The 13615-nt window shown below is 35.8% G+C and overlaps 1 protein-coding gene and 1 pseudogene across 3 annotated transcripts in view; both read right to left on the bottom strand.

Annotated features, from left to right (window-relative positions):
• Exoc2 (exocyst complex component 2) overlaps positions 1 to 13615 on the bottom strand; it is a 210392-nt gene that overhangs the window by 127343 nt on the left and 69434 nt on the right. For all 3 annotated transcript variants that reach the window (XM_074082998.1, XM_074083000.1, XM_074082999.1), the window contains 3 exons: positions 11122 to 11202; positions 785 to 930; positions 570 to 651 (listed from right to left, as the gene is read on the bottom strand). In XM_074082998.1, the coding sequence (XP_073939099.1) occupies positions 570 to 651; positions 785 to 930; positions 11122 to 11202 (309 nt within the window). The remainder of the gene's footprint in view (positions 1 to 569; positions 652 to 784; positions 931 to 11121; positions 11203 to 13615) is intronic.
• LOC141425712 (small ribosomal subunit protein eS7-like) lies at positions 966 to 11115 on the bottom strand (annotated as a pseudogene).

The raw sequence follows: 13615 nt of genomic DNA, 5'->3' as shown, positions 1-13615 counted from the left end.
TCTTTGCATTTCACTGCATGTAAATTTCACCACGGTAAAGAAGTAAATTACGTTGTCTGCTTCCTTATGGAGTTCATTTTTTAATTTAAAAAGCCCTGTGACTTTTTTCCTACTTGATAAGGTTTTAGCTACGAGGCATTTTAAACTTTTTATATTTTCTGTAACTCCTGTATTAGAATTAATTTTAAAAGGTATTGGATTTGCTTTAAAGTAAGGTTGAATCCACAAATATATTGATCTTTCTGAAAAGGGAAGATTGCAACGCAAGTTCCCATGTCCATAAAAGACTGACATTACTTCTTTATGGTAAGAAAGATTTCTTTTAATAACATCGTGGTTAACAAACAGCAAAGAATGTCCAAGATTAACCTACAGTCAAGGTTGCTAATTTTTACTACACCTCAGTAAGAAGACCCACAATGTTACTTTTAAAGTCATTGTTTTACATTTTAAAGAGAGGGTCATATAAAAAAACATCCAAAGTGCACATAACATTTCTTTCAGAATACATTTGACATGCTTCCTGTAAAAGGAAAATAGAAGATCTAAAAGTAATAAACAAATCTTACATTTCTTGAAAACTTGCACCTCCGTTTTCCCAAAGAGTGACTTGGCCTTTTCATAATCATTAATAACCACATCATAATCACCCTTTAAAATAAGAAACATTTCAGAGACTGTCAGTAAAGCACAAGGAAAGTATTTGCTTAGGATAGAAAACATCTTAACAAATCTTTAAAATTTATGACACCTATCACTGTATGTATGTAAATATGTACTCTACCTTTTGAATATTCCTTTCAATATTTAGAGGAAGGTTGAAGAGAAACTTAAATCGCTGAAGTACGTTGAGTGCATTTCTAGTGGAATCTGCCTTGTCCTTTCTACCTAACACTTCTTGAAACAATGCGTCAGCAGTATTACTTGCTCCTATTTTAAAAGGAGAAAAAGAAACTTAGAAAAAGCTGATTTTAAATGTGTAATTGAGAACAAGAAATAAACTATCAGACTGCTGTTATGGTCTTACATTAAAATTCAATACACTAGTTTTTTTTTTTTTTTTCAATTTAGCTATATTGGAGATCTATAAAAGTCTGCTAAAGTAAAATTTCCATTTTGCCTGCTAAGTCTTTTCATATGTTAGGAACAGTATCCAATTTAAAACAACATACTTACCATGCCCAAATAAATTCTCCAACATGAACCTATGTAAATTTTAGGTAGTATCCTAAATTTTATAGCAATTATGAGCCCTTGGTTATTTCATTACTTCAGACAATAAGGGGGTAATACACATGTACACTAGTTAAGTTAAACAGATTCAATATCTATAGATGGGTAGTAAACAAAATAAGAAAACCAGTTTTCAGAAAAGTTGTTCAAAAGACATATTTTAAAATTAATCCTATTCCTTCATAGAAATATCACTGTACACAGAAGGCACAGCAAATTACAAAAACAATTTAAAATGATAAACTTTAACACAGCACCATATTTCTCAAATCTGCAAATTTTTATAAAATTATACATGAAAAGGGTATTTCATAAATGTTTTCTCAAAGACTTCAAATTATATGGATCACTGTAATGAAAGAGCTGCTTTATCTAAAGCAAAATATGCTATGTAGAAAAATAGTTTAAATTTTGCAACTTGGGAATTATTTTTAATTAGCTACAAGGAAAGGGGAGAGAAAGAATAAACTGTTTGTGGCTGTTTGATCGCTGCTTGTAAAAAGTTTCTACATTATCTGGTCTAGTGACTATACTTTAAGCAAAGATGAAAAAATTACCTCAGTCTCCCTGGGTGGCTTGCTTGCATGCCACATCCGCTGGTCCACACTGTGGGTGGCCTGATCGTGTTAAAAGTCGTCTTTGTAACATGATTGTTTTATCTAAATAATGTTTAAATTCTGTTGAAATTTTAAAGGCCTGATATAAAAACTTTGTTTGGTCAAGATAGCTATTCTCACCATATGCTACTTAATGTAGAACACTACATTTCTATAAAAAGATAAAGAAAATATATTCCTCTTGCCACCACACCATGTAATGGAGGCTAAGTGAATATTTGAAATCTGAGTATAGTCAAAGCTTCCTCTCTCCAAGGAAAATTATTTTAAAGTATTTATCATTTAAAAAATATAAACTTCAAGAGTTGAGGCTTCATAAATGAAAAGATGTAAATGAAACCGAATCTGTTTAAAAGGTTGATCACTTATATGCCATGTTTGGGTGTTAAATCATCTTTCTATTTTGTTTTGTTTTGCAATGAAAGAATTCAGAGCAAGTAGTATGAATTCAAAATTCATTTTTTCTCATCTTGTTTCCAAAGTAATAAAACATTATCAGCTAATAATTTTACCTATTCTAAAATGTATGAAAACAATTATAGGAAGAAACTCCACTCACAGTTAAGCAAAACATAAGCCTTTTATAGAGAATAATTTATAGGCAAAATTGCAAACTATAAAATTATAACAAATTATACAGAAATATGTTTTATATATGTAGAATTTTAATTTATGCAATACTGAGAAATTATGTAAATAACATCAGTCAATAAGTTATTATTCTCTTGTGAATTTTGTTGCATTCACAATGAAATTGTAGTTCATAACTCTGATAACTAGTTGATACACCACTTAATAAAACACATGAGAGCAGTGAAACCAGGATTTGCACAGCGGATAAAAATCACCCACAGCTCACAAGCTGCACTGTATCTTTTGCTATGAATAAGGAAACAAAACTGCTACAGGGAAAGGACACTTCCCACAAGGGGCTGATAGCACAGATAAGACCATCAAAGAGCATCACAAATTCACCCAACAAAAGTCCCCACCTGCACTAGTCCACACATATCTCATGCCACTTTCACACACCAAGAATACTCAATTTTCAGGCTGCTGGCAGGGGTCTGACATCCAGCATATGACCACAGAACAAATCAAACTGAATTCAATGATCTTGAGAACCGTTAGCCTTATAAGCTGCAGAACAAATCTTGACTCTAGACCTGAAACACAGTCCTTCCTCTCACCAGGGAACAGCCTAAACGGCCTCCACACCACTTAATGTAGACAGTGACTATCACTGTCTTAGTTATACATGGGCCCTGGGAACTTACTCATAGCAACACTGCTGCCACCAGCTGCCATCCAATTACCACCATGGTGGTTGGGCCCATACAATAGTAAAATGTCCCCCAGCGTAGCACAGGAAGAAAAGTTACTTTCACACTACATGCTAACCCACCACAATCAGACCTGCTCACTGATCTGTCCTTAACACAGAAAACCTTTAATTGTCCCAGGAACTTATGTCATCTAGAATATCTAGTCCTGATGGTGTCTTCCAATTTGTGGCATATTTATTTAAAGTGGACACTATGCTATCTTGTTTCAAAGTGACAGCATTGGTTCCTTTCTTGGTACTGACATGTGAGACAGTGGATCACAGAAGTGATTTTTTTCTGCATCCTGTGCATCTGGGAACTGCAGGGCCAGGGACAGAAGAGGGAGTACCCCCGCCACAACATAGTTTATCCAGGAAGAGGAAAGCTGCATGCGATCAGAAAATAAAACATTAGGGTCCCTGGAAGATTAATGTAACTCTAAAATGCATACCCACTCAGCAAAATCAGGACCTGAAAGAGACCTAATAAGCCAGGCATGGGGGAATACACCCCTATTGTCGGCCACTTGGGGCTGGAAGGTAAAAGCCTGAGGATCAAGAGTTCCAGACCAGCCTGGGCAAAGTTAGCGAGAGCCTGTCTCAACAACAAAATAAAATGAAAGGGCTGGACGTGTGGTTCAAGTGGTAGAATGCTTATTCAGCATGTACAAGGCCCTGAGTTCAGTATCTAGTAGTAAAGGAAAAAACAGAGAGAGAAGGAAACCTAACAACTTGCTGTGTGTGCCTCAATTTTAAGATTCTAGGAAATTATTAAGATTCTAGGCTGCTATGCTATTGCATAAACAGTATTTAATGCTTTTTTACAATACCACGCCTGACAGTGGAATCCTACAGCTCTACATAAAGTACGCAGAGCTAGAACCTTGGGGATGAGAACTGAAGTTGGTGCCTTTGCTCTCAAGAGCCAACTTCTTTTTCAAATCAAGTTTGGGAAACGTGAAAATTAGGGTTCATTTTCTTTTTTTTTTTTTCTTTTTGAATGTTAGATATTTACCAATCAGTCATTTGGTAGAGGTCAGATCCTTTTTCATAGACTTGACTCGTACTGATACTTAGTACTTTAAATCCTCGATCTTATTAATTTTATACACAGTCCTTAAATTAAATCACTTGATTTTGTTATTTCAAGTACAATCTCTGTGCTGTTGATTCCCAAATCTGTATCTCAAGATCTCTATGAGCTTAAGACTAATCTTTAAAAACATTTTCACTTAAAGTGTATAGAAATGCCAACTAATATAATGAATACTGGCTGTATGCTAGGTGTTATTCTAAAACATTTAGGAATTCCTTTACCCTTGCTTATGTCCCTCTTAGGCACTATTTTTATCCTCATTTCAGAGTGAAAGCAACTGACACACAGAGGTTATTCTACTTGCCCAATGTGACACAATGAGGAAGTAGTAGAGCCAGAAAGATACTTACGGCTATAACCCTCAGGAATCTCAGATTATGTTACAATCTGAATGGAACTTTTTCCCTCTCTATTCTTCTCCTCATATTTTAAACCTGCTCCTCCTTCCTCCATTTTAGACCAGAAATCTAGGACATCCAACCAATGACCAAATACTGCCATTATCATCCCCTTAACATTTCTCCCCTGCCTGTTTTGGCTAGGAGTCCTCACCACAGCACCTTTACATTACTGCTATCCTCTCTGTCACCTGCCTCTTCTGAGCTCTTTCTTACATACTCTCCACATAGATGGCAAAGTCCTGCACTACTAAATTCTTTCACTGCTGGACATTAGTCTTCAGGAAGAAAAGTTCCACAATAAGGCATGGAAATCTTGTCAAAAACAGGCCCTGTGCCCTGTCTCCCTCACAGCCTTGACATGCTGCCCACTGTAGATTCTGCTTCCTGCAGTGCCTCCCATCTACTCTCTGAGGTCACTGCCTTCTCCCTCAGACTACAAGGACACACACCTCAGCTGCAAAAACCCATCTACCAATCTCTGCTTTTCTGGTTACTTTCTGTGCTCCTTATAACACACCATGACCATCTTGATATTCTCTCCATTCTACTTTTTTTTTCTTGGGGCAGGGTGGGGGTTGTTTGTTTTTTCATTTTGGCAGTGCTGGGTTTGGAATCCAGAGCCTCATTTTTACTCAGTAACCACTTACTATTGAGCAACACCCCCAGACCCTCCCTTTTCAATATGTACCCCTTGTGTGCCCCAGATATAGCCCCAGTATTATCACAGAAGAAAATGTATTACCACAGAGTTCGTATCACACCATAATCACTTGTTTTGTCTCTGCATTTTCCAAGAAGTTATAAACTCTTAGAAGTAAACCAAAAGTTTTATCTTTATATCCTGGGATACATACAAACATGTTCAATAAATACTTACAGAGAAAGGACTAAAAATCAACCTGTGAATCAATAACTAGTATTCATTCTATCCAGAGAAGCAGCACAGTACAGTACTGAAAGACCTAGTTAGGCACAGTTGGGAGACCATGACAATGACTACAAACTGAAACCCAAGCCAGGAGATATTAATAATCAATGCGAAAATTGCAGGTAGTCCCTAACTTACAACGGGCTTCCCTTTATGAGTTTTCCATTTTACCGTGATACAAAAGTGATATGCAATTTGTAGAAACCATACTTCAAATTTTAAATATGGATCTTTTCCCAGGCTACTCAGAGGAGATCCAGGCCTCTCTCAAGATGCTTAACAGTAGCAGGAAGCTGCAGCGACCTGTAACCCCACCATCATGCAGGTACACAAGTGACGCTGCAGTGTACTGTGTTGCTAAGCTAGAATGCTGGGCAGGGTAGGTATAACAAATGCATTTTGACTGATGGTGAATTTGTTAGGAGGAATTAAGGAGTTAAGGATATCTAAAAACTTTTGTGGAAACATAAAAACTCACCATTTGTTATAAATAAATAGGAAAATTTTTAAAATAGTAAACTTTAAAATTTTTTAAAATAGTAAAACCAATTATTTAGTACACTACAACTTAAAATATTAGAAACACTGAAAATTAAAGTTTTATTTCTCTTCAGAATTTACCAAGAATTCCTGCTTTGTTTTGTCTTAAAATTTACAGTATGTATCAAACATCTTTCCTATGCTTTGACAAATTATGATATTCTTTCTAAGTGCGAATCAGCTTCCAACATTTTCTTTTGCCCTTTCAATCATATGAAGGTCTCTGAGGATGCCTTACATGTCACTTCCTTTAGGCCATCTCCTTTTCTTCACCAACATATCTTCCACCATATCTAGTCATGACAGCAGCAGGCCCCCATCTACTGTCACTATTTCTTGTTCCATCTATGCTAGGTTTGAATTTCACCTCCTGTTTCTTTCTGGGTTTTGATGCATTTTCATCTTTATAGATCATGTGGGTTGATCAATGGGAGACAAAGAGGCTGCACAACTCATACCCTGTCTATGTGTGAAATGGTAACAGAGGCACAGTGACCACACGCCAATAGATCTGAAAAAAAAAAAAGCAGTCAGTCCCCAATCATCTTGTGTTGTTATTTTATGCAGTGAGCTCCAAGTTTATGCTTTACTCAGTTATGGTGAATACACTGAAATCTGACCCATGCTCTGCGGGGTGGATGTTACTTAATTGAACTGTGGTCACTGAATTTGTACATACCAAAACCACACATGGCAAGGACTTGTTTTAAATAAGTTTGTTGTTAGCACAACTTTGACACCAGACTTCTGCATATAATATAGCTCTGCCACTTACTATGTATGTGACTTTACATAGCTCATTTAATTTTCTGGACTTCATTTTTTTCATCAATAAATAGGAGGTTACAGCATAAACTTCATAGGGTTGATGAGGACTACATAAACAGACTCTTAGCAGGCGCTGCATTAAGTTTTAGCTACTATTACACTTGGACTGCACTGCAATCACTGTCTAGCCCAGGAGCAACTAGCCACCTGGGACTACAGCAATTTGAAGTTAATGCTTTAGTGTGGATCTGGAGTGGCCCTAAAAGACCCATGTGTTAAAGACTTGGTCCCCAGTCCATGGTGGGGACATTCAGTAGAGAGGGCCTGGTGATAGGAAATTAGGCTATTGGGGGCATGCCCTTAGGGGAAATGAGGATCCCAGCCCCTTCCTCTTTCTTTTTGTTTATTGACCACCATAAGTCAAACAGCCTTGTAACACAGTTAATTTTAAATAAAACAATTTTAATTCAAAGTTGTAGATGTAGCTCAGTGGTAGAGAGCATGTCCAGGGGAGAGACTCTGAAACCGATCCTCAGCACCTGGGAGAAAACTTCAGTCCCTCAGTTATCCTACCCATATCTGAAGCACTCATCAGTACAGAAGTGAAACCACAGTTAGCTATGTAAATTTTATGTAAATAAATAGTCATCGATAGCTGATATCAATTAGCTTAAAGGAATCACTATGTTTAAGGGGCAAACATGATGTATTGATTACTTTTGTCTTAGCTGTGACTACATACCTGACAGAAAGAACTTAAGGGAGGAAAGATTTAGTTAGCTCATGATTTTAGAGGTTTCAATCCATCATGGCAGGGAGGGCATGGGCAAACAGAGCAGTTCACATTATGGCGGCTGGGAAGCAGAGAAAGAGCATAGGAGAAGGTATCAAGGCACAATACAACCCAAGGCATGCCCCTAGTAAACCCACTTCCTCCAACTAGTCCCCACCTTCTACCATTTACCAACTCCCAATAATGCCATCATATTAGGAATCCATCAAAGGATTAACATATTCATTAGGTCAGAGCTCTTGTGTCTCTGGAAATGTCCTCATAGACATACTCAGAGATGTGCTTTACTAATCTTCTAGGCTTATTTTTTTCTTTTTTGTTTACTATGAATTATACTTTATTTAGTTATTTTGCTTACAACTGAAACTCTGGGAATTCAAAATTAACATTCTGGCAGTAAGCTTCTTAAAGACACCAGAAAATGTTTCAACCTTGTGTTCCACGTTGTTCTGCTGTGCTTTGTCCAAATGAACCTTTATGAGCCAGCTACCATCCAGTTTGACACGGATCTTCTTGCCCCCAGTTTCACTTGGGAAGACCAAGTCCTCAAGGATGCCATCATGCACAGCTGTCAGAGCGAGGATTCTTGGATGCTTTTGCTTACTTTTATTTTTTTCTATGGTTTTTTCAAGTTGGCTTCGGCAGAATTCCCCTCTGGGTAGTAAAGACCACATGCTTCCCAATGAACTTTTCCTCTAGTTCACATACTAGTCAGTTTTGGGTTTTCTGGAAAGACTTAAGTTGAGGAACTGGAACAAAAAATTTTGATAGCTTTGCGACCATTTCCTTGGCTGAAGTAATGTTGAACTCCCACAGCTGGCCTCGAGTTCTGAGTTCATCTCCAGCTCAAGCAGCGCCTGGGAGATGCCCAACTTGAACTAGTCTGGCTTCTCGCCATTGGGCTTCACAATCTTGGTACTTGAGCTGAACATGGACTTGTCCTTGAGGAGTGCCAGCTTGGGAAGAGCTAGCCTTTTTTTTTCTTTTTCTTAATCCAGTCAAACTAACAAGCAAGATTAACCATCAGATATGAGAAACAGCAATGAAAACAAAAAACAATTTCAATAAAAGGTGCCAACAGTGATAGACTGAATGAGATGGAAAAAAGCTTCTTATGGCCAACATTATTATCTTTTAAGAACTTAGCTTACACTTCTGTTATAAACATGTATCAAGATTTGGGATATACTTATACAGAAAATTATTGTTTACCTGAAGTTAGATACATGAAGTGATAGAGTAGCTTGGTTAGAGGAAATACTTCATTATAAATATATGTGAAATGTGACAATGCTCTCCTTAAATATTAATACCTCAAATACTTTTTGTACCTCAAAAATAATAAAATATTTACCTGAAAAAAAACTTACCTTAAAAGTGAAAAAGATTGCATAAATTAAAAAAAAAACTCATTTAAAAAGTAGACTCCATTTATATATATATGCATACATAAAATAAAAGCATTAGGAATAACCTAAGCATTCATACTCATGTATTCCTTCCTTCCTTTTCAAAAGAAATTAAATGCTGAATAGTAGTCCTATAATTATTTTCCTTGACTTCATTTTTCTGCATTTTCAATCACTTCTATAGCAGGCAAATCCCTAGATAACTTACAACACCCCTATCTGAGCAGAAGACACTTTTGCCTCACTGGAGCCACATCAGTTATAGGCTCTGTCTCCCAGGCTGGCTCAACCCAGGACTTCACACAACTCATGCTAAATAAACACTTGCCAAAATGATCTGGATTAGCAAAGCTTTATTCTAAGATAGCAAGCATCCACATTATGATGATAAAAAACAAAAAAGTTTCTGGAAAAAAAGGAATTATTAAAAAGCTTAAAGAAAAAGATTACATTAAAAAAATCCTGAGGGTTTCATAAAGTGACCATTTATGTAAGTCAAGTCCAACTTGATCCAAAAAGTGCAAACTTCAATAAAAAGGTAATATGACACATTTCTAGAAGAAATTTAGGGTTAGAAAGGAATATAAATAATACAACTTTCTCCACAACTTTTATACCACAATTCCCATGGAAAGATTTCCCAAACTTACTTTAAAAAGAAAAAACTATTACCATACAATGTTAAGCCTAATGCACAAAAGGGACCCTTAGTGTTTTCCAAACCTGAACAAGTATTTGTTTTACTGACAGACTGATATACTAACTATGTCAGCTATTCCTATATGTCATTTTAAAAAAGTTACTGAAGTAATCTCATTTTTCATATAGATATTATGGTTGGACGACAATTTTTACAATGTAAATAACATCCCTGCACAGAAAATACCCTTTCAAAACTTTAAAATGTCTGACTACACTAATATAAGTATCAGTAAATAGTTATTTAGGTAGAATCCAGAATACATTCATCTTAACAAAGTTGGTGAATTGGTTCTTAGAACAAAAACATAGTAAAATCTCAAGGCAAGTAATATTAACAGAAGTAAGAATCAGAGGAAAAGATTTTTAAGTGCTGCTAAAACCACAAATTTAGAATGAAATCCAAGTATTCAAATTCTAACACCAAAGAACGCCTACACCAAATTAAAAGCTTCTTTCTAGAAAATACTTTCTTATTAGGAATATCCCAGAATTGTGAACAAACTTTTACACAAATGTTCAGAAGTTCTGCTCACTGAACTAAAATAAGCTACAAGTACAAAATTAGCTTTATATCACAGTCTTGCATTCATGGAATTTTAAAGATACAATGTGAGGTTTCTTAATTTTTTTCTTTTCTTCTTTATAAGGAAATCATGTTGCTACACTGAATTTTAAAACAAGGATATTAGGATTCATATGGGTATTGTTGAACCACATGTGTGAAGCAGGATAACATCCTTTTAGGCCACTAATATTACAATAAGGACTAATTCACCTGATGAGTTTCTTCTACATCAGTTGGATAAGTAAGTGGGGCCCAGGATGACAGAAAAAGGATAAAAGGAGAGGTGAACAGGACCCAAACTTTGCATATATCAGCTTCTCCTGGACCTACAATTTTTACAAAATGTCTGAATTAGACACACTTTTCAACAGATAGCTGTCAAGGTGTAAACAAACAAATGATACCTAAGAATCTGTCATCCCGGGGGGTTTTTCTGGTTTTGGTCAATGACAATTCTGGCTGCTGTTTAAGGCTATTTAGATACTGGTGTGCTTTAGGGTAGCAAATTTTATTTCTTAAGAAGTGTAAGTACTATAATGACTTGTTTTCAATTATGGTTTCTCATAAATAAAACAGAAATAGAACATTCACTTTCAATGTTTCTATTACCCTTTACATTCATTGCTATTTAAAATGACTGCTGAAATGCAGCTTACCACCTTGTCCTTTGCAATCAGGTCCAAGAACTATATTAAAGCTTGTTATAAAATCCATAAATAGTTTTGGATAGTAGGATAAAACTTACTGTTCAAAACATTCTCTAGTTTCTGCGTCATGGATCCTTCTACTTTTTCCGTTCCATCCGCTTCTAGTTTTTGATGGATGGCTAGAAAAAAAATCCATCCTAGTTAAAATGTAGGCTGTTTTAATGTGTGGGAAAATATTACATCAAAAATGACATTTTTAAGCAGCTTTTACAAATGCTCATATTATTTTCATTGCTGGAAAGGAGCACAAACATGCAGTACTCTGCAAAGTACCCACCAAATACAATCTACATTACTCATAGTTTAAGATATACATTATTACAAAAGTTCATTACACATACTCATCCCATCCTCAAGACTGAGTGGTAAAAGCTGTTGAATGAAATAAGAAAACAGAAAAGTGAGACTTCAGGGATCCTGGGTCTTATTAGTAGTATCTTGTTCTAAAGAAACACCTAGCAATCTACCAATATATCAACTCTGGATGCATAAAATACATGGAAGACTTTACTTATGTTATCTCTGATCCTGATAAAGATTACTGGGGAATCACTTAATATACACTTAAAAGTTGTTTACTAAAGATGAAAAGTTATAAATAGAGCAAAGCAGGTTTATTTAGATGAAGAATTAAGAAAAATTTAAAACAAAATCATCACATATAATTTCAAATTAGACGCTATGGCCTGATGAAAAATCATAAAAACAGCACAGCAAACATTAAACTGTGACTGCAAGTTAAGCACTCCTACTCTCTAATGTATGTTTGTCATCTTATAAGAAGCCAGTGATGTATGTCCTAGTGTCATGTCCATTTCATGGATGGAAAAGCCATGACTTCATAAAATTAAACAAGTTGACCAAGGTCACAAAGGCAAATTCAAAATGTGAACTCAAGCAGTCTGGCCTCAACACTTAAAACCTTATCCCATACTGCCTAGGTAGAATGGACAAACAACCTATACTGCCTAAGCTTCTGTTTCCGTATCTATAAAATATGAACAATAGACTTATACCCATTGTGAATTCATCTAGTTGCAAATAAAAGAGAATTGCTCTCCTCAAAATAGTAACTGCTAAAACACCGTGGATTTCTATTCTTCCACAAAATTGCTCTAGTGAAAATCCAAATGCTTACCTCCTTGGCCTTTCTCAGCAGTATAGGAAAATGAACAGCACTCTTAAGTATTAGCTATTGTCTCTCTCGAAAGGAACTAACAGACTCTGCTTAACACACTAATCACAGATGGCAGATTTATGCTAAACAAACAAACCAGTCTGCTTATGCAAATGTGTATATGTATTTGTTTTATGAGACCTATACTATTCAATGTGTTTTTCTTGACTCATTGATTGAAAAATTCCGAGTCAAATTTAGTGTCCAAATGCACTATGAACATATTATCAATTCCTGATAACATCTACTTTTCTGTTCCTTTCAGTTTCTAATCTTGTTCTTTTTAGTATTCTTTTCTTATAAAGTCGCCTCAAATTTTGTTTGAAATTCTAAAATAAACAGACTGCTCCTGTGTTGAAGAAACACATTCATAGAAAGAAAAATAAATCCTTTAGGGAGAAAAGAACTAACCACTGCATTTTTAATTGCCCTGGTTGATTTAGAGGTGAAGGGAAAGTTATTTATTCAGTTTTCAAACTTAAATTATGTGGTAGCAGTGACAAAGAATGTTTCCACATATCAAAGCATAAATTTACATTCAACTTGTAAAGTTAAATGGAAAAGAACTCTCTATTTTATTGAGAAGAGGAGACAGACTAAGTAAGTATTAAAAGCTAAACTAGAGAGACTTCCATTCTCTGTGTGAGCAAATCTGCTCATGCTCTTCACTTAAATGTGATTTTCTGGTCCTGGCTGCAAAAGAAAACCAGGCACATTGTGAAGCTTTACTGAGCGGGGGGACTGCATGTGGCTTGTCCTGAGCAGTCGGTATTACATCTTACACAGCCCTGCCTTGAGTCTTTTTTACAGTTAGCATTTAAAGGAAATCATGCAGTCACATCTTCTGATGTGACATAACCCATCACTGATCAGCAGGTCACAATGAGGTGACCCTGATTGCCCAGCTCGGTTTACAGCCCTTTCTGCTGACAAAGCAACTTCCTCCAGACCATCTCCACCATAACTGAACCACTGTCAAGCTGTCAACCAAACACAAGGGCTGGGAGACACTGGGATCTGATAAAGGCAATCCTATTTTCCAGAAAATTAAACAAAATAACCCAATGTCTGGTTCACTTGACCTTGTATTTTCTCTGAAAACATTTTCAAATAGAATAACTCAATAAGCAACTTGGTACATGATCACAGGTTTGTTATTGTTTCTAATCTATTAAAACTTAAATATGTGAAGCAGCTGGGCACCATAAGTTTATACTTTTAAACCAAAAAGGTATGTATAAAAATATTGCTCAAAGAGAAGTCAAGGTTATACAAAGGTTGCCTACTGATTCACTGGAATAATTTGCTCGTTTTATTTAATTTGAATAAAATGTGGATGTCAAATTTGCAATTTC

This window comes from Castor canadensis, chromosome 8, assembly GCF_047511655.1.
Source record: "Castor canadensis chromosome 8, mCasCan1.hap1v2, whole genome shotgun sequence".
NCBI classification, from domain to species: Eukaryota; Metazoa; Chordata; class Mammalia; order Rodentia; family Castoridae; genus Castor; species Castor canadensis.
The sequence above is the reverse complement of the archived record's forward strand: the minus strand, read 5'-3'. Positions and strand labels throughout refer to the sequence as shown.